Genomic DNA, 22,341 nt, shown 5'->3' with positions numbered 1-22,341 from the left:
TTGAGCTCTTCAAGCTCAAAATATAATTTATGTTATTTTGAGCTCTTTGAGCTCAAAGAGTTCTAAGCTTTTGAGCTCTTCAAGCTTAAAAGTCTGATAAAAGATTAATAAAACACTATTTTTTGAATTATCAAACCGCAATAACTTCTGAATGAATGAACCGATTTTCTCGCCATTGGCAGCATTCTACGCAGTTTTACAAATTCTATGATAAACTTTTAAATACTAATTGATCAGATCGGAAATTCCGGTGTAATTAAAAAAAATCACTTTTTATCGATTTTCTTCGTCAACGATAACTCAAGAACGAATCAAACGATTTTGACAAGCTTGACGTACGAAGCTAATGCAAAAAAAAGTGTTTTATTCATCTCAATAACAATTCCAGTTTATTAAATTAGATGTTAATTTATGAAGAGAATAAAATTTGAATCAGATAACTTGAGAATTGATTATTAAGTTCAATACTATTCGTGCATCTACTAATACTGTTTGAAGTAAACAAAATGAGATATAAATCTTTTTTATCGAACCAACACATATTAAGAAAAAAATATAAAATTGGACTATTGAATGATGCTAAACTACTCTATCTTCAAATATGTGCTAAAAAAAAGGTTTGCAATATTTTTACAACCTATCTTCTATTTTTCTTGTATCTGGTCAAATATTTTTTTTCCATAAGTTAGTGCTATACTACATACTTTGAATTGTTTCAATTAAATTGAATATATTTATAAATTGTTGTTTACCTGGTATAGATAGGCACAGCTAAGATCAATGAGTCCTTTAGGCTTCGTCCGTTTAGGATTATCATACAAATAGAGATGCGTATCTGTTGCATCTACTAAAAGTACAAAATATAATGCTTTCCACTTTTTATTTTTTTCTGATTTTTTTTCCAAGTATCCTTGCATTTTTATGCCTTTATTTTTTTTAGCGCCTGATTGTTCGCGACACTCTCTAAGTGTTGCATAAATTTTTTCTGCATGTTGCACTTCTCTATTAACTCTAACACTGCCGTCAGGTTCAGTAATCATTGCTTGAACTAAAGTGTGTCCTTCAACGATTTGTTCTTTCCTGTAACGGTTTATTACGGCGTCAAGACATTCAAAAGTTCTTCCTCCCATTAGATATCGTACACCTTTTTTCTCAATTCTGAATCGTTGAATTTGATTATTTATGTGAAAAAATAATGAGTAATCGCCCGGACTATTATCCGATGGCCTGACCTAAAAATTTAAATTACATGTTATAATCAGTGTGAAATGGTGCTCTTACAAAGCACAGAATACATATTTCACTGCAGCCGATTGAAAGTATTTTAATGACCGCATATTGACTCAAATGTACCTTGATCTATGTGGGTCATTTCTTACGAAATCACCAAGTTTGAAAAATCAAATTTTTACGTGTAGAGCAGAAAACTTTTTTTCATGATTAACACTATTGACTAGAAATTTGAAAAGCGCGCTTCGCGCGTGCCTTAATTTTAACCAATAAGGAATCGTGGCCAGTTATTTGCGAGTTTCGACCTTTGACTAACTTCAAGACTTTCATGTATTTTAATTTAGAGGATTAGTATTATACAGAGTGTCCCAGAAGTAACGGACGCCATTGTAGCATCTGATAAACAAAATAATTCTGAGACGAAAAGTCCTTAGCCATTTTTTAATCAGACGCATAGATAATTAATTATTAATTAAAATAAAGTCCTTCTATGCGTTAGAGAGAGAGCACTAGTGTCAAGTCAAGTGCGTTCCAACGAAGACGCTTGCACGTGTGAATGTGTAAGTAAATATGTGTGACTACGTTAGCTATAGAAACGAGTTAGTCATACAGTTAGTTGTGTCTTTGTTTGGCACATACTTTACTGGACACTGGCGCTCTCTCTCTAAAAAATAAAGAGACGTTATTTTTAATTAATAATTAATTATCTATGCGGTTAATTTAAAAATGGCTAAGGACTTTTCGTCTCAGAATTATTTTTTTCATCAGATGCTGTAATGGCGTCCGTGACTTTTGGGACACCCTGTATATGACTCCTTACCCGTGAGATTATGATGAGTTGATCAAGAATTAAGAATTATGAATTTTTTAACTTTGACATACCACTATTTTTTTGCAATTTTCACAAATTTATATTTTAAAAAATTTGTTAAATTAAGGGTTAAAAATTTACAAATAAGCGTCTTTTGATACACACACAAAGTAAAGATATCAAAAATTCAGCTCAATAAGAAAATGTGATTTTTCAATTTTTGTGATTTCGTATGAAATGACACATGTACATCTTAATCTTATAATCTATATAATCTATTCTTTTGGTGTAAATCTAAGTTGATCTAAAATTTGTATACTTTGATGTGTGTATATCTACGGTAATTTGCAGATTATATGGATTATGAGATGTACGTATATCTTTGTGCGTATATCTATGTGTGTATATCTATGTACGTATATCTATGTACATCTAAGTAGATGAAGGTACATCACAATTATGATGTTATATCATTGTATGTCTCCGTACAATGTAACTCGCTTTTTTTTTTATGAATGTTGATCTATGTGAGTGTACGTATATTGAAAAATTGTTTCCCGAGAATTTTTAGCTATTTATTCAGATTCGACTTGCAAAACTTAAATTTTTTCTTATAAATATCAAATCTTGACGTTTCGAGATTCTACAGAGCTATTTTGACTATTTTAATACAATGATTTTATTTTAGTATGTGAATGAGTGGGCAAACTTTTTATTGTACGGTGTCTTTAGAATAAATCAACGATTGACATGTAGTTCATGAAATTCATTAAAATCAATCGACTTTAATCAGAGTACTCAATCAACCGAGCCCCTACATCGCATTACGGTAAAAAAGTAAGATTTCAAGGCGTACCGCTAAATGATTAATCACGTTGTAAACCAAGTTATTTACTTTAAATAAATTTTACTTACTAGAAAACTTCCTGGTCCTGCTTTAACCAACATGTCAACAGCTTCACTTTTGGTAACATTCGGATGAAACCACGAAAAAACAGTATTGGGATCAATTGAATCATCCAAATCTTCAACCAATTCTCGAAAAATCAATCCTTGCTCTCCAGTTCTATGAGCAGTGACCCAAAGCCAACCATCTCCCATGTCATTGTGTACAAAAAAAATATCTCCTTTTTGAAAACTGAGCTCATCAGTATCTGGCATTTTCGTATACGGTAAAATAGCGACAATCCGTTTTTTGTCATTAACGGGTTCTGGAGGTGGTGTTGGATGTATAAGTCGCTCTCGCTTTAATAAATCTGAGCAATGAGTGTAATAAGCCACTAAATCGGATAAGCTGTTGAATTGTCGGCCGCCTATGTAATAATCTCCACAGACAGCAGTAATTCTGAAATGATTAATTCCAGTTCTTCCAAGATAAGACAATACATAACTTCCGGGCTTTCGATCACTCTCTCTGACCAAATAACTACCCATTTTATTGGCATCCCATAATCTCTCTTCTGCTGTGAATCTGTCAAGCCGTCCATGATACCACCTATTAAAAATGTACAGTGAATGACAAGTTACTCAAAATTTAAAGTATATATCAGTACGAAATAAAACGTCACGACGAAAAAAATTATGAATATGTCTAAAAAAAGTATGTACTCATTTTCAGGTGGTGCAGTTAATAGAGTGGAGTTAGCATTATCTGGCTCTTCTACATCTTGTAAGTCATCCGGTATATTTTCAAGAAAAGGATCAAATTCACTGTCAGCATTCATAAGATCATTGGTTGCCCCATCTTCACTTCCCGTACTAGGAGATCCTCCTTTGCTAGAATGTTCAATCTAAAATTGGAATATTTTTGATTAGGTCAGGAGTCTTTGAATTTTTTTAAGTCACTAGACCGATCATGCGCGCTTCGCGCGCCCTCATCCTTTCAAAAATCCCGCTTTCATCTCAGTCGACCAATCACCAACCGAATAAAACGGTTACAGAAGTGACATAAAAAGACAATACATTTTGTAACGACCACGTATCCAACTAAATATTTATTCACATATTTAGCAATCCCCGGCTCGAATTATGGTCGCCGGAATCCAGGGTCTTAAACGGGGATCGCGTCAAAAACGACAAAACAAAAATAAACACTTCATTTTTAATTAAGAAATCAAAGAAAAGAAGACCTCTTTATTGGTCTGATCATATTAATTTGACAACAGTTAACAATAAACAATACAATAGTATACTCTTTCCATACATATACGACGGTATTCGCGGTTCAAATTCAAATTTGCGGTCTACATAACAAGCGCGCGCTAGTTCCCCAGTACCTTTCAGGGTGGCAGTCACCACCCTGGAGGCCCTACGTTGTCCCAGAGAATGAGTGGATGGTCTCACTCTCGTCCCCACCTACTCGATTATGATCACCTACCGTACTTTGGCTGAAGGCCTTGGCACGGGGAGTCATGCTTTCGTCGGGTAGCTACACGGCACTTACCTGGTTCTTAGTCGGACTCCAGGTAGAGTGTCATCTTCTAGAATTACTGGTGGAATGGTCTTCCTCCAAATAATTCTCCGAGAAAGAATTGACTGCTAAACTTATTTTCCGGACGGTACTTAAGATATTTTTGGACCCGAATACAACGAAGAAGTTTTCCCCACTGTCGCCCTCTATCGAGACCCGCGCAAGCTCAACAATCGTCGAAAATTTTTAAGTTTTTATTTTTCGCAAAATAATTTAGTCAATCGCTCGTAATTACTCTACATTTCAATCGGCATTCTTTCATTATCTATCCATTTGTCGGCCAGATTCTAAGTATTTATTCGTTAAACTAATTTCTTACAAAATTATTTTCCTTTTCCTCACTAAATTGGCTAGAGACTTAGAATAATTTTCCATTCTTTTAAATTCTTTCACAATTATTTACTTTTACACGCTAGATTCACTCAGGCCTTAAAATAATTTTACACACTTTTCAAACTGATGATTTCTTCAAAACTTACAGTAACAATAATATAATAACTAAAATAATACAATAATGAAAGTTAGTAATAATCGTCGTGATAAATCATAATAATTGTTTCTATTTATTTTTATTAATTAATATTAATAAAAATACTCCAATTATACAAATTAAGTCTCTTCATCACACATCCCTAATCAACTTTTTAGAAACAGAGATTCTAGAAGTACATTATTCTAATGGACATCTATTTTTTAAAACAGTTGTATATTCTCTTCAATGCCAAAAAAATAAAAATCTGCGATTTTCTCACTTTTATCATACTGTCTGTATAAAAATGTTACACGGAAAAAAAAGTGATTCTTGTTTTGTTTCAAGATGATGTTATTTTCAACCAAGTAGTTTAGTAAGTGATGTGCTTCAGCACAGTAAATATAGTAAGTTCCATAGGTTCGAGCGTCGTTTTTTACTAAGGGGATTTGCTGCTGATAGTAGCTATGGGTTTTGCACAAAGCTCTGTTACAAAAATCTTTCTCAAGCACATGTTACTTAGGAATTACAGTTATTTCATGTTTGGATCAAATGATTTTAAATTTCAATAGCTCATGTATTGTGTATTCTATAACGTATAATTTGAGTTTCGTAGAATTTTGTATTTGGATCATTCCATGCCAAATTATCTGATTTTAAAAATCATATTTTTTGATCCGGTTGAATTTTTTATGGTTTTGTACATATAAAAAGACACCTTATCCTAAAATTTGAGCCTTTAATTTTCAAAAACCTTGGAGATATGAATTTTTGAAAATCGCGAAAAAATAACGATGAGGTAATTTTCAGAAATTCATAACTCCTGATTAAATTATCGTAATTTCATTTTGCAAACGACTATTTTCTTTACTTTTAAATGTAGTTTTTGAAAAAAAAAATTTAAAAAAAAAAAAATTTTTTTTTTCACCATTTTTTTTTTACATTTTAACTCAAATTTTGACTTTTTTTGAAGACTGACATTTTTAATTTTCTTGAAAAAAATATATGTTTTACTAGACTGTAAAACAAATTTTTTAAGCCCTTTGTCAAATTGTAATTCAAATATCTTCGATTTTTTAAGCAACTTTTTAGGATTTTTTTAATCAAAAATTCGAGTTTCTTAAAGATTTTTTAATTTTTAACCAAAATTTCAATGTATATATAAACAAATAATATTTTCTTACTGTGCCAATTATATAAATTAAAAACTTTTTCTTGATATGTTGCGACAAAAATTCGTTTATTTCTTATTTTATAGTTTGCATATTTTTTTTGTAAAATAAGTTCGTATTTAAAATGTTTTTAATAATTTTATCGCCAAACGACAAGCGTCATACTTAAGATTTCTCAAAGACTCTATAGAAAATGATGAGTTTATAATCATTTGTGAAATTTGCAAAATTAAAAAATCTTTAAGAAACTCGAATTGTAGAGCCCTTGGCGCGTAACCGAGAGATCTGGGTTCGATTCCCAGTCTGGGCTGTCTGATTATTTTTTCAATTACGGAAAAAAAAAAAAAAAAAAAAAAATTCCCACTGAGTAGGTCCCCCCCCTTTCCCCTATCCGTTCTTTCCCAACTCCCTTAAAAATTTGCTTTGATATGGCTTTTATTATGATATGGTTTTTATTAAAAAAAACGCTTAAAAAATCGAAGATATTTGAATCACAATTTGACAAAGGGCTTAAAAAATTTGTTTTACAGTCTAGTAAAACATATATTTTTTTCAAGAAAATTAAAAATGTCAGGTTTCAAAAAAAGTCAAAATTTGAGTTAAAATGTAAAAAAAAATGGTGAAAAAAAAATTTTTTTTCTTTTAATTTTTTTTTCGAAAATTACATTTGAAAGTGAAGAAAATAGTCACTTGCAAAATGAAATTACGATAATTTAATCAGGAGTTATGAATTTCTGAAAATTACCTCATCGTTATTTTTTCGCGATTTTTAAAAATTAATATCTCCAAGGTTTTTGAAAATTAAGGGCTCAAAATTTAGGATTAGGTGTCTTTTTATATGTAAAAAAACATAAAAAATTCAACCGGATCAAAAAATATGATTTTTAAAATCAGGTGATTTGGGATGGAATGACCCATTTATAAGTGAGCCGCTTTAAATTCTCAAAACATCGACATCTCGGTGTTCGAAAAATAGATTGAAAACAAAAATTATCCTATTTCACTAGAAGCTTGTTCATTAAAATGTTTTAGCTAAATCATTATTATACTTACGAATTTGAACTACAAACTCATCACATTTCACGGAAATATTTTTTCGATGAGAATTTTTTCTACAATTATCATTACATTAGTCAACTAGTTATATGTGGGACGTGGTAAATCCAATCGGACAGTTTTTAGGTGATTTCTTCTAGTTTAGCTTAATAGTTGATATCCTTCTAGGACTGATGAAAATCATTTTTACCTTGTTTTTTTTTTTTTCTAATCGTTTTCGACCACTCTACTTGATAAGTTTGTTTTCAAAATTTGAGCTTTTTTTCACGTACTTATAATGCTCTGTAGGAAATACTTCGGTCAAAACATTTCTTGTTTCGAAAATAATTATGATTTGAAACTAAGTTATTGCCTATAACGTTTATTTTTCGCTCACTGTAAAAAAAAAAAAAAAAAAAAAAAGAACAAAATTCAACACGGTTAAGCATGCAGGTCACCCATGAAATTTTCCACTATTTTCAAACCCAAAACGCTCGAAAACATACAGACACGCAAGTAATTGAGCTTTTCAAGCTCGAAGGAAAAGTTTACGATACCTTTTAGAGCTCTCCGAGCTCCACACTTGAGCAGGTGTAAAAAAAAATTTTAGAGTTCTTGTACAGAAATGCATTTTCTGAAATTTTTGAAAAAACTGCATGTTTTATATGAGTAAGTCGATTTTTATGCTACTTAAAGCATTCGACACAGTCCGTGAAAGCAGAAAAGGGGCTCGCTCGAAAAATTTAATCTGATAAAAAATTTGAGAATTATTTTGCAAAAAACTACAGGTGAGCAAAAGTGTTCGAATCGAATCAATTCGAATATTACTCATCGATTTGAAAGAATAATAATTAATATTTCAACTATTTGAATATTTCAAATTTTGTACACACCACCTAAAATAGTATTTTTTTATTCACGTGAGTTAAAATTTTGGATCTATTCTATCAATTTCTTTTAAGTAATGTAAGTGATGTTCAGTTTTTCAGCTCACTGCTTTAAAAATAATAACAATCAAAGTCTAATAAAATTTTTTCAAGTTTTTTTTAGATAACTCAAATTTTTGAACTAATCGAATCAAAATCACATACAAATTTGGATGTTTTTAAAAAAAAGAATCGAATTCTATTAAGAAAATTAAAATCGGAAAATGCGTTAAATGTATTGAAAACGTTCTTAGACTATTTTATGGCGTATTGTTATATTATATTATTATATCGTTTTTACTTGTATACCTATTTTGGTTTTTACAAGACTGTAACCGTATTCTCCACATTTTTGCTATTACCACAGTAATTCCACTCAAGTGCCTCTATTGTTATCATATAACTCTCTTAATGTTATACTTTTTGGCTTTCGCCCTTTCAACTAACACTTGGTTTCTTTGCGTTCAACATATTATTTTCCACTTATAATCACACTGTGCTGCGACTGTGGCCGACTTACGCGTTATTATAATCAGTACCTGCATTTGCATTACGACCTTAAGTAGTATGGAGTACTTCTATAATGACATTTTTACTTCTATAACTACACGGGGAAACCACAGAAAACCCGATCGGTACAGAGGCTGGCAACGTAACACACATATTCTCTTTATTTTATAATCACTGAAAATAGTGGTGCGTGCTGGAATCGAACCCTGGTTCCACTCTTTCGAAATGCAGGTACCGGGCCGATTAGGCTATTGCCAGCCTTGACGTATAGTTATAATAAGAGTCCTAAATTATGAGATATTGACAAAAAAAAGGCCATTCTGCAGCCGAAATAGAAGTAGATTTCTTGCCTTACAACGGTTTCCGTCGTTTTCTCCTCTTTCCTTATCAAGAGACACCTTATTATCTTTGACGCACTTGCAACAGCAAAGCTATTGCAGATTCAGAGATTCTTCTTAGACAGATGAAAATTTCGAAAAAAACGCTCTGCTTGAAAATAAATGATTAAATAATTTATCGCGTAGCAAAGCGTTTTCTATTCAATTTTCCTTTATTTGAGAAAAATTAATGAATCGGTAATAGCTAGGATCGCTTTTACCTTCAGATATTTTACAAAACTAACAAATCTTGATACAGAATTTTGTTCAACAAATACCTTCAAGCTCAAACGTCTAGTTTGTATTTAATAAAAAACTTTTTTCAAAATATTTAAGCTACAATAGCTTTCGGACAAATCATCCGATTTCAGAACGCTTGGCGTCTTTAGAAGAGGTTTACTAAAATTCTCAGAAGGAAATCCGTTCTGATAAATTATTGAAAAACCATGTTTTGTTGATTTTTAAAAAATTCTATATCTCTCGAAAAAATCAATCGATTTTGATCCGGTTTGCGGCAATCGACGAAGTATTGTTAGCTCAACATAATCATTTATTGGGAAAAAATAAATATGAAAAAAATTTTTCAAGTTATTTAAAAAAAACACTTTCTCGAGATTTCTTTCTATGATATTTTTCGAAGAAATCAACCGATTTTAATAATTTGCGGTAATCGACGCAGTTTCTTGAGTGTAACAAAAAAATTGATTTGACATAAATTGTTCAATTTATTTTGAAGAAAAACTTTTTCGAAATTTCTTTTGACAACAATATCTCGAACGATCAACCGATTCTGATGCCGTTTACGGCAATCGACCGGATATACCGTTACAAAAATATAAGATGCTTATTAGAGTGTGCCAAAATCCAATTTCCATGAAAAACCTTTTAAAATTGGAATTTTGAGTTCCGCTTTTAAAAGCTGTGTTTGGGCATTTCCTAAGATATTTTAGGGTGAGACTATTTATTTGATTTTCATAGAATTTTTAACAGGAGCTTTGTTTGGACAATTCCGGCCAAATGTGGAAATTTCAGCGGGAATGCCCAATCTCGTGGATCAAATTACAACACAAGCTAATGGGCAAAAATTCTCACTAGTGGGGAAAAAAAAATATCTCGGCAACCTTTAGAAATCAAAGTTTCAAAATGTACATAATTTTCAATCTAGAAAATGATGAAATGACAAGAAAAAAAGATAGGAATGAACAAACTTTAAAGAGTTCAATTTTTAAAATTTTTTTTAAATCTTGAGTGACCCCTATAAAAATTTTCTTGGGGTGATCTTTGAAGAGGACTGTTGAAACATGATAAGCTAATATTTTTTCATGGGAGACTCAAAGTATAGACAAAGTTGGATTTCTTTCGACCATTCTAACACACATAACTTAGGTACTTTTTAAAATTTTTCCTATTCTCTGAACAAAATAGTTTAAATAAATTACTTAAGAAATGATAATACATTTTATAATTCCAATTTGAAACTGATGTTCAAAATCGATAAGATTTATTATATATATATCAATTACAGCATACTTCAATGGTTAATACCTGTTCAGTGAACAGGTCCAGCCGCGATAAAGTCGCCCCTGGGGGACTCCCAATTTCACGAGCCACACCTGTCTACCGCTAATTCCCGCAAAAACTAACCGCCTATACGGGAAAAAAATCCTATGAAAAATTACAATAGTAACATCGTAATCCAGGACTAGACTTTCAGTAACTTGATTTTTACGATGCTGCCGTCTACAAAATACAATTTGAATTATTGAAAATTACGATGTTATTTAGTAAATTTTTTTTCCGCAAGAGCAAGTGAATAAGGACGCATACTATATGTTTTAATAAAAGAGAGACCAGTAGTTTGCGACGCCACCACCGAAAGATGACCAACTACTGTATGGAGGGTCTTATTATGTGACTGAACAAAAATTTTATATAATCTTTCCGACAGTGTAAGGGGATAAACCTTGGACTTGTGGCGGAGAGGACACCGGGTTCGGTTCCTCGGTGATACAGAATTATTTTTTCGGTGACCTAAACTCCTTTTTAATTTGAGTGATAGAAATTTGCGATGTTGCATCGTATAAATTACGATGTTTGAGTTCTGGTCCGGCACAACAATGTCCTATACTAAAAATTACGATGTTATTATTATAATTTTTCGTACAATTTTCTTTCCGTGTATGAAAGCTTAGCTTGACTGATTACGCCATGTCTCGGTGGTGTGATTGGATGATCGCTCCGCTGACATGCGCAATCAGCTTTCTTCCCCAAGTCGACGAGGAAGAAGATACATTATTATTATTATCTTTCGCTTCCACGCTTTCGTTGCAACAAGTCGCCATTAGTGTTACTTTACTTTTGCTTTTTGCTAACAAACCGCATTTCGCTTATTTAATAAGTTAATTTGCTTAAATTAATTGTTATTAACCCGCTTTAGTTTGTTACAAATAAATTGTGTTATTTGTAAAAATAATTCTCCGCTTTTACAGTGTCGGCAGTGTGCTCAACCACGTGTCAACCAGCTTCGCTTTATTAATCACGCAGTGCTTTATTTATCCGCTTTTATTTAAACAATCCGCTAACATATTAAATAAATATTAAGTGTAATTTGTGTAAATAAATTTATAGGGTTTATTTTAATAATATTTCTGCGTTTTAATTGAGATATTTAAAATTGGAATTTTTAGTTCCGCTTTTAACAGGGGCTGCGTTTGGGCATTTCCTGATATATTTTAGTGTGAGACAATGTATTTGATTTTCATAGAAATTTTTAACAGAAGTTTAGTTTGGGTATTTCCCGTGAAAATTCAAAATTTGGCCGAAAGTGCCCAATTAAATCTCCTGTTAAAAATCCTATAAATAATCAAATGAATTCTCTCAACCCCAAATATTTCAGGAAATGCCCAAATACAGCTGCTGTTAAAAGTGGAACTCAAAATTCTAATTTTAAAAGGTTCTCCACGGGAGTTTCATTTTGGCACACCCTAATCTATATATATATATATGAGATTTCCACCTATATATTGACTCATCACGATATCTCTGAAACCATAAAGCGTAGAGACTTGAAATTTGGTAGAAATATTCCTTTCGCCGTGTAAAGGTCAGCTAAGAACGGATTTTACGAAATTCCACCTACAAGGGGGGTTGCGGGGGCGTTGACAATGGAAAATTCCCATTTTTAAACTATAGCTCCTATTGACTCCAAATTTGGCAGGAATCTCCTATATGTGATGTAGAAATGATCTAAGAGCGGATTTTATGACAATCTACTCCCAATATGGATTGCGGGGGTGGGTGTTAATAATGAAAATTTTAAATTTCCGAGCTGTAGCTCCTATAGGCTCCAAATTTGGTAAAAATCTGCTCTATGTGATGTATAAATGATTCAAGAGTGGATTTTACGACGAATCACCCCCAATAAGGATTGCGGGGGTGGGTGTTGACAAAAAAAAATCTTAATTTCCAAAATATAGCTTCTAAAAGGCGTAAATTTGGTAGGAATCTTTTATTTGTCATATAGAGATCATCTCAAAACGGATTTCAATAAATTCTACTTCCGACAGGGATTGCGGGGGTGGGTGTGAGAATTTCAAATTTCCATTTCCAAACTGTAACTTCTACAAACTTGAAATTAGGTAGGAATCTTTCATTTTTCATGAGATCATCTCAAAACGGATTTCAAAAAATTCTACTTTCGATAGGGATTGCGGGGGTGGATGTTAAAATCTAAAATTTTAATTTCCAAACTGTAACTCCTGTAGATTCTAAATTTGGTAGGAATCTTCGTGTACGATGTCAAGTTCAGCTGAGAATGGATTTTCTCGAATTCTAACCCCAAAAGGGATGGTGGGGGCGTTAACAATGAAAATTTCTCATTTCCAATTGATAGTTTTTATAGACTCGAAGTTTTGTTGAAATCTTTTATTTATAATGTAGAAATTATCTCGAATAGGATCTTACGAAATTCCTCCCCCACATAGAAGTGCGGGAGTAATAATTGTCAAAAAATTCATATTCTTTAAATACAGTTCCTACAAATATAAAATTTGATAGAATCTGAAGAGAAACAGGCAAACACCGGGATGGCCTCCAAGGTCAACGGATTTAAATATTTTTCTTTCTTAATAGTGATATTTTCTTACAACAATCGTCTCGTTGGCAGCGGCAAAAAAGTCGACTAAGAATTTTACATACATTTTTTTTTGCTGATCACATAACCGATGAATTGTTCTTATTACGGGATCGCGAAAATGTAACAGATTAAAAGCATTGCATTTTCTAAACACATGAGATATAGAAAAAAAATTTGGCTACTCATTTTCAAAAAATTCGTAAAAAACAAGTACAAATAATTTTCTATGTATAATTGATGTTACGGAAGAAATTTTAATTAACAGCGAAATTCGTCACAATTTAAGCTAGGTAGATTTCAACTTCACTTATGAGACCTGCAATTACTTTAACTAAAACTTACAATGCTCATTTAAAATTTTTTTTCTTCGTGTCAATTAATATTCATTTTTGGAAGAAAGCCACGGGAATGTTATAGTGATTGCACATTGAAAGTTACAATGAATTTTAGCTAGAATAATCATGTGGACAAAATATACAGACCAATTTGATGGAATTTGGAATCTGTGCAAGTTAAAACAATCTTCCAATTAAATTTCAAATCTAGATCTAATACAATTCTATAAAGCGCCCAGCGGAGCGGGCGGGTAACAGCTTCAGGCATATATATATATATATATATATATATATATATATATATATATATATATATATATATATATATATAAAGTTTGGAAAATCCAAAAGTGCACGCCTCATAACGCTCATTCATTTTTTAAGAAAAAAATTAATTGTGTAATTGATTTTAAAAAAAAAATTATAATTAAGTAATTTCTTACAGAGTATTTTTTATTTTGTTTTTTAAATATCGGCGCCCTTTTTTCTTGTCATATGCCCACGCAGTCTAAAAAAATCTAGCTTGATCAAGTGGCGCCATAGTTTTTACGTGACAAATAAAAAAAGTTCATTTGGCTTTGTACGGTTGTATCGTAGTGAATTTTAATAAAAATTCGATTTAAAAAAAAATACGTAAACTAGGCTACTGATATGAAATACGGACCCAGTTCATCGAATTCTTAAACTAATAAAAAAAAGTCCGTTCTTGAAATATCAATTAGTTCGGTAGTAATTGTTGGTACATTCAAAATGGGGTGACATCCGGACGTCCACGTAAAATTTTTTTCAAAATGTTTTTTTTTTTTTTCAAAATAGCAACATGAAATGATTTTAGAAAGTAAAAGATGGTTTAATTTATGTGTTTTTTCGGTGCACATCTACTTATATCATTGTATAAGTGTAATATGGTTGTGATAGAGGCATTTAAAGATCACAAAATTGCTTGACCTTGACGAGTCGAGTATAAAGCACAACCTCACGCGCTTCGCGCTATGAGGCGTGCAATATACCCGGAAAAAAACGATCAGACATGAACAGGCATGAGTCTTCAGGCCTGATCAGACATGGTCAGGTCTGAAAGCCCATTGTTACTTTTAATTAATTATATTGCTTAATTTTATGGATATAGTATTTGATAGAGTCATACGCAATTCTCTACAATGCATTAAAATACAAAAAAATGATTACATATAATTGTACGGCTGTAACACCAGCAGTCACCTATCCAACTACTAACCTCGCTCAATGCTGTTTAACTTTGGTGATATCCGTGCGCCTTTAAGTTTCTGCCTGCTGAGCTGCTATCTTATGTGACAACAATTCTATGAAGTACATAACGTATCGAATAAGTTTATCATAAATATAATATAAAAATTGATTTTATAATATATTTTGATAGTCCTAATTTATTTATTTAACCGAATCTCATTATAACATCACATTTATTAAAATAATAAAATAAGTAATGATTTTAATATTGGGCAGAAGCAGAGTAGACCAAAACATCCCATAGGAAATGTAACAAATTGTTTATTTCAAAATTATTTAAACGTAATGATAAAAATAATTTTGCACTTTTTGTGATGACTAAAAAAATTTTTTCTGTCAAAGAAAAAATTTTTGTCACGAGCGTATTTAACCCTTCAGACATGAACAAGTATGGACAGGCCTGATCAGACCTGAACGTATTTAACCCTTCAGACATGAACAGGTCCGAACAGACATGAACAGGCCTGTTCAGGCCTGAGCATATTTGACGCTTCAGACATGAGCAGGCATGAACAGGCATGATCATGTCTAATTTCAGGCCTGTTCATGTATGAACCGTTAAATACGCTCAGACCTGTCCATGCCTGTTCATGTCTGAAGTGTTAAAAACGCTCAGACCTGATCAAGCCTGTTCATGCCTGTTCATGTCTGAAGCATTAAATACGCTCAGACCTGATCAGATCTGATCAAGCCTGTTTATGCCTGTTCATGTCTGAAGCATTAAATATGCTCATACCTGATCAGACCTGTCCATGCCTGTTCATTTCTGAAGCGTTAAATACGCTCAGACCTGATCAGATCTGTCCATGTCTGATCTAGACTAAAATAGATAAGGATTAAAACTCCATTTATCAGCTGACAAGAACTGTTCATGCATGATTTGCCTTCTTAAATGATATTTGAAGTCTGGAAGAAAAATTTTATCGAACTATAGACTGCAGTTCTATTTTTAAAATTAATTTGTTCCGTATGACGTGTCAGTTTCTAGCCCCTTATAAATTTTAAATGTACAACTTTCATCAAAAATTTCGGCTTATATAAGCATGAACTTTTTGATTTTCCATGCCAAAACGATGAATTTTGACGCAATGACATAAAATTTTTTACTGTGTTCCATTGAATACGCAAAAAATAAGATTATTTAGTAAAAGTTTGAGTTTGATAACATGAAAATACTAAAATATATCAGTTGATATCGATAGGCGATAAGTCCTTTCAAGGTGTATGTTACTATCTTAAGCTACGCCTTGGTCCATTGCAGTAGTGTCAAAGGCTTCTCAATTGTAGAACACACAAATAATTCTTCATTTTCTATACGTTTTAATTAAAAAAAACTTCAATTTTAAAAGAAAACAATAAAATTATAATTACGGAATAAACCTTGAAGAAATTTTTTTTTTACTTTACATAGAACCATATGTTAATGGAGCGAAAAAAATACATAGCCGTCCCAAATAAATCACTTTAATATACACAGTAAAAAATTTTGCGTCATTGCGTCAAAAATCTTAGTGTTAAAAATTTTTGTGTTAAATATTTAACACTTTTATGTGTAAATTTAACATTTATTCTGTTAAATCAACACAAAAAAGTGTTAAATATTTAACATAAAAATTTTTAACACAAAATTTTTTGACGCAATGACGCGAAATTTTTTACTGTGTATAATTAATTATTAGTAATTAATAAATTAAGTATAGAACTCCGTTAACTATAAGGATAAGTCATGTATGAAATTTAAATTACTTAAACTAGTTTGAAAGGTACACTAGAGTTAAGATAAGTCATTGGGTCAACAGGTAAAGTATCAGTCTAAAGAGTGCAACGTACATGATTCGAGTCCCCGTCGTCACCAATCTTTTTTTTTTGGAGTTTACTCCTCAAGAATCGATTTTCATATAAGGCGCCCGGTATGAGAAAAATATGGAGAGTAAAACCTACTCATTAAATGGGATAGTAACGTTTTTGGTGCGCATCATTTCTCGCGCACCTTTCACTTTTGTGTGTGTGTGTGTGTGTGTGTGTGTGTGTGTGTGTGTGTGTGTGTGTGTGTGTGTGTGTGTGTGTGTGTGTGTGTGTGTACTTGTGTGTAGCCAGCATACACAGTATACTGCGTGATAGCTTATAGTCTATTCAACTAGTCGGCTAGATAACAAGTGCCTTTTTGGTCAACTTTTTTCAGCAGTCTCCGAAAATTATGATTGAGTTGTCATTCAATTCAGAATGGCATCTAGATGATTTTCGAAAAAAATGAAGTTCCGCTTGAATAATAATCCGTGGTCAAAAAATTTTTATCGTGATTTTTCAATAAGTTATCCATTAATTAATTAACAATTTTTTGTAACACGAACATTAAAATTGTTGTCACAACATTAACACAATTGCAAGTGCGATAATTGTTAAACTATTAATATGAGAATTTTTTTCCGTTCGTGGAGCTATTTTTCAAAGGTCTTAGAATAGATTCCCGTTGGAAAAATTAAAAAATTGTTAATTTTCGTTTTTTTATTAACAATTTACTAAAGTGAAAAATTATAAAACTTTATTAAACATTGAAAAAAAAATTTTTTTTTTGTATAATAATATTATTGATCTATTTTCTTATGATCAGAAGCTACTTAGAAATGATTTTTAATAATTTTTACCTACTATGGTTTAAAAAACTTTTATAAACAAATGCGTTATTTATGAGACAATTCAAAATTTTTTTTTGATAATATAATCTTTGTTGATAATTATAATTTAAAAAAAAAAAACAGTTTCTTAAAAAAATTTTTTATTGCTTAAAAACGCATTTGTTAATTAACAATTAATTACAAAGGTTATTAAGAATTAACTGAAAAAGGGAGTTTAGTTTTTTACAAATATCTTAAAAACTAATAAAGATTTAAAAAATTTTTTTTAAAATTCAAAAAAAGGAGAAAATTTCCTAGAAAAAAGTTTGGCTCCCGAAACTGTAGGACCAATATTAATAATTTTCCCAGAGGGATGAAAATACGGCCGAAAATAGGTGCTCTGGCTTGCGAAAGCCATGCCTACTTTGAACACTTGATTAATAAAGATTATTTTAACATATTAAATATAAAATTTGAGAAATAAAAAAAATCAGGGGCTTACTGGATAGATAAATGAACAATAATCTGCCTGAAAAAAGTTTTATCACAATTTTTCAATTAGTTATGCTAATAATTGTTAATTACTAATTTTTTTTCGGCTTGAACATGTACATTGCAAGTGTGATAATTGTTAAACTATAACTATTTGAGATTTTTTTCCTCTCTTGGAGCAATTCTTAGAAGGCTTCAGAATAGATCCCCGTTCGAAAAATTAAAAAATATTTATTTTTAAATTTTTTATTAATAATTTTCGTTATTGCAAAATTAAAAACTTAAATTAATCATCAAAAAAATTTATTTTTTCAAAATATTATTAATGATCTGTTTTCATGTTATCAAAAGCTGCACCGAAATAATTTTTTAAAATTTTTATATTTTATTGTTTAAAAAATTGTTATAAACAAATGCGTTGTTCATAAGATAATTGAAAATTTTTTTATGAAATTTCAATCTTTGATACAAATAATGATTTTTAAAAGAAAATTTGTTAAGTCGAAATAATGAGATCAATTTAAAATTTTTAGGATCGATAGAAATATATTTAATACGTGTTGTGTTAAAATTTCAGAGACCTAGGGTTCATACAGTCAACGCTCTCTGTATTGGACTTCTCTGTATTTGACCACATTCTTCCTCTGTATTTGACGATTTTACACAGCTCTTATGGACAAGGACGAGTCAAATACAGAGAATGGTCCTGTACGGGCGAGTCAAATACAGAGAGCGTTGACTGTAGTTTAGTTATAAAACAAGATTTAAAACAGGTCATTTAACATTGTAATGACATACCAAATCTCACAACTACTCTTGTTTTAATAAATTTCATGATGAAAAAATAATGAGAAAGCTTCGAAAAACTCATTGTAAGAAAAAAAAAATTTTCAAAAATTATTGAAAAAGTAAAATTAAGTTGAGGGTACTTAGTTGTAAAAATAATTGAGTTTGAAAAATCTAAATTTAAAAACAATAGTCAGCCATAGCAAATGTGGGTTATGTTGACGGCAATGCCGTACATGGTGGGTCACGCGGGAAATTTAAAGCTTCAATGAAATAGGTTAACAGAAATATCAAATAGGTTAAGAAAAGTATTATAAAATTGTTGTTATTTATTATAAAACATAACATAATTAAATAATCAATATTGTAATATTTTAATATTTTTAATAGCATTACTTGTAAACATAATACACACGTACACATCACAAACACGAATAGAGCAGTCAACGCATGCGCAACCGCGATAAAATTTATTGCGTTGCCAAACTTTTTAAAAAATATTTAAAATTAAAAAACTTATTATTTTATTCAAATTTAAAATAAATTATCAATTATTTGATAATAATATAGTTATTTAATGCATAAAAGATTATTTCGGTAAGCTAAATTTCATTAAATCACTAGTAAAAACTTGTTAAGTTTTCTGAAAGTACAGTCTCGAACAACATTAATCCTTCTAAAGTCACGTACTATAGTATAGCTATATATATGCATTGTGAGATGAAACTCAGTGGACGGACTGTACGTCCTATACTTCCTTAAACAAATTTTTGGAGTTTATTGGAATTTACACATAATTTTGTTATTTATAACTATCGATATTAATTTGTGATTTGAAAATAATAACAAGTTAATAGAGTTAGCTATTTTGACGAATTAATTGCATCATTAATGAAAATAAATGTATCATGTATGCTTCGAGTAATATAATAGTTAATTCCATTTATCATCATTTACTAATCTATATATTCGATATAATCGTTCGTAAGAAGTAAACTCCAGTCGTGCGTCGGAGCTGACACACACGATTTTTTCTTTTATGGACCTGATCGAGTCAGACATGAATAGATCTAATCAGACATGAACATGACTGGCCAGATCTGATCAGACCCGGTCATTTTTCATATCTGATCAGACCTGAAGACTCATGCCTGTTCATATCTGATCATTTTTTCCCGGGATGTTATTTTTCGGTAACTTTATTATATTTAATTTTTTAATTTATCGAAGACATAGAATCAGGAAAATAAAATTCTAAACTTCTTAAGATGCAGGAAAGCTATGCAGATTCGTAAATGTTTCTTAAACAAATGAAAATTTCGAAAAAACTCTCTACTAGAAAATAATTAAATAATCTATCGAGTAGCAGAGAATTTTTTTTTTAATTTTTCTTTGTTTAGGAGAAATTCAGAAAGCTGTAATAGCTGGGACCGGCTTTTAAGAGCCGTATGAAATTTCATTAATCGAAACATATATTTAATTTTCCGTAATATTATAATCGAAATGATATATTTTCTATTGTGAACAACAAAGTTTTTTTTTCTTTTTAGAACAATAATTTTGACGAAATTTTAAAAAATTCTTAAATTTTCCGGTAACAAAAGTCAATTGTGAGTTTAAATAAGCTTGAAAAAAGTGCATTTAGTAAAATAATGATAATAGAACTATTGGATTAAGCATTCAGTTTTACACTATAATCTTTATGAGTCTTACCGGCACGCTGATTTTCCAACACACTTTATTGAGTGGGAAAATTTGACTCGCGAATTTTAACTATGAACATTGAAGGCTCAAATTTTTTAAATATTTTTGTTTTAGCATTATCAATAAATTTTGACTGTTGAAAAATAAAAAAATGATTCATCTCTTTAAATTTATATTAAAAACTGACAGCCCAGTCATTAATAACAGAAGGTAAAAATAAAAAATAATTATACTCTTAATATTTTTGAAGACAGAAATTTTTCACTTTTTATTCTGCTCGCATATAATATACTAAAATATGAGATTTTGAAATAATTAAAAATGTATCGTAAGCAAAGTTTTTATTAAGCTCTAAATCGTGTAAGAACTTTATTTTAGGTAATGTGAATGTACATCAATTCAATCGACATTGTTTTGTTATTAATGTTCGTAAATACTTTAAGGGTCAGTTTTACAACCCAAACTTGATTGTAATTAATGAGATGATTTAAAAAACTGGCTCTAAATGAAGTCAGCTATCGAAGCTTGTGAATTAAAATAGTGATAGATGTTATTTTTTTCTTTTTTTTAACAATTTTCATTTCTGTACTATCAGTGATTAGTAATAGGTAGAATTGAATCACAACTATTGTTTCTGTAAGATTCATGAATGCAATCGTCACATTTAATCTTTAATACTGTCAATATGCTTAAACAGGTAACAATAATTTTTTTCTTATACTTTCTACGTTGCTAAAGCTTATAGTGTTGTATGTTTGCTTTATTTAATATATATATATATATATATATATATATATATATATATATATATATATATATATATACATTCAATAAAGAAGAAATTTATCACCCTACATAAACTTGTTTCTGTTACTTGGGTGCAAATTGCCAAAATTTCGATACTGTAAAAGTAAAAATGTAAAAAATTATAAACAACAATTACTTTACCTTTGCGTTATTCGATACGCTAGGACCTCCACGAACAAATTCTGCCATTTCTGATAGTACCTCTCATAAAATCTATATATAATGGGTAAACTTCACACTAATTTTTAAACACGATCCATTATTTTAAAGTAACAAAAATGACATTATCAAAAAGTAAACATTAGATTTACGAAGCATAATGCTATCCAATAGATGGGTATTTTTATTCATTTTACCCCACTATTACCGTGACGTCAGACATCCATATTAGCCTATACTATTACCAATGTGTAAAAGTGTAATATATATATATATATATTACATTTTTTCGACCTAGCAGTGTAGAATTCTTCATTACTCATAGACATACCCTAACTTCAATACTCAGTTGAATACTGTATAAAATTTCGTTGTTATATTTCAATATTTTTAATATTTTTCAAGTCACCACTAAAAGCAACGAGACAACCTGCGCAACTAAAGACAAAGTATACAGTTGCTGTAATCTTTGTGAAATTGTTCATGACACGACGTGTTGTTATGATCTGATCCGATGTTTAGTAAGTTTTTACTGCTGTAGATGTCTCAATATTATAGTTTGTTATGTCCTTCTCCTGGTGGACAACGATGGAAATCTTGATTTAAATTTAAAGTTACCGACGTGGTCTTTGATTCGCCCGGGAATATTGAAATACTCAACTTTATCAACGGGAATTTATAGGATGAGGAAGATGATAATATGTGAATATAAATTAAATAAATTTTTGAACGGAATTAAGTTAACTAAATTGAAATATGTATTCAAAAGACTTTACACAAAATTAGAAACGAGGTGATAGGTCTGAGCTCGAATAATATTCTGATATTTCTCAAATATGTCTAAGTCCGACTCCTAGCACTAGAAGTGGCAGGGGCGACTCTCCCTACCATCCGAGTATTCCGCTGTACTGGCCTTTTGGCAACGTTGATTGGTCCCTCTCCTTCCTACTGGGTCCTAGCTGTACTCCTACTCAGGTACTCGTCCTTTCCGACCGTTGTTGAACTACCTGGGCTCGCTAGCAGAGTTGTCCGAAGTTTC

General features: G+C 30.8%; 1 protein-coding gene across 1 annotated transcript in view; it reads right to left on the bottom strand.

Annotated features, from left to right (window-relative positions):
• The window catches only part of LOC123268383 (ras GTPase-activating protein 1), a 59,580-nt gene extending 37,786 nt beyond the window's left edge, over positions 1-21,794 (bottom strand). Inside the window, exons 1-4 of the mRNA XM_044733396.1 lie at positions 21,285-21,794; positions 3,650-3,831; positions 2,957-3,536; positions 753-1,232 (exon numbers count right to left, since the gene is read on the bottom strand). Of these exons, the coding sequence (XP_044589331.1) occupies positions 753-1,232; positions 2,957-3,536; positions 3,650-3,831; positions 21,285-21,332 (1,290 nt within the window). The 5' untranslated portion in view covers positions 21,333-21,794. The remainder of the gene's footprint in view (positions 1-752; positions 1,233-2,956; positions 3,537-3,649; positions 3,832-21,284) is intronic.
• Between the last annotated feature and the right edge of the window lie 547 nt (positions 21,795-22,341).

Source organism: Cotesia glomerata, linkage group LG7, assembly GCF_020080835.1.
Source record: "Cotesia glomerata isolate CgM1 linkage group LG7, MPM_Cglom_v2.3, whole genome shotgun sequence".
In the NCBI taxonomy this organism is placed as follows: Eukaryota; Metazoa; Arthropoda; class Insecta; order Hymenoptera; family Braconidae; genus Cotesia; species Cotesia glomerata.
This window is presented reverse-complemented; position numbering and strand designations above follow the sequence as displayed.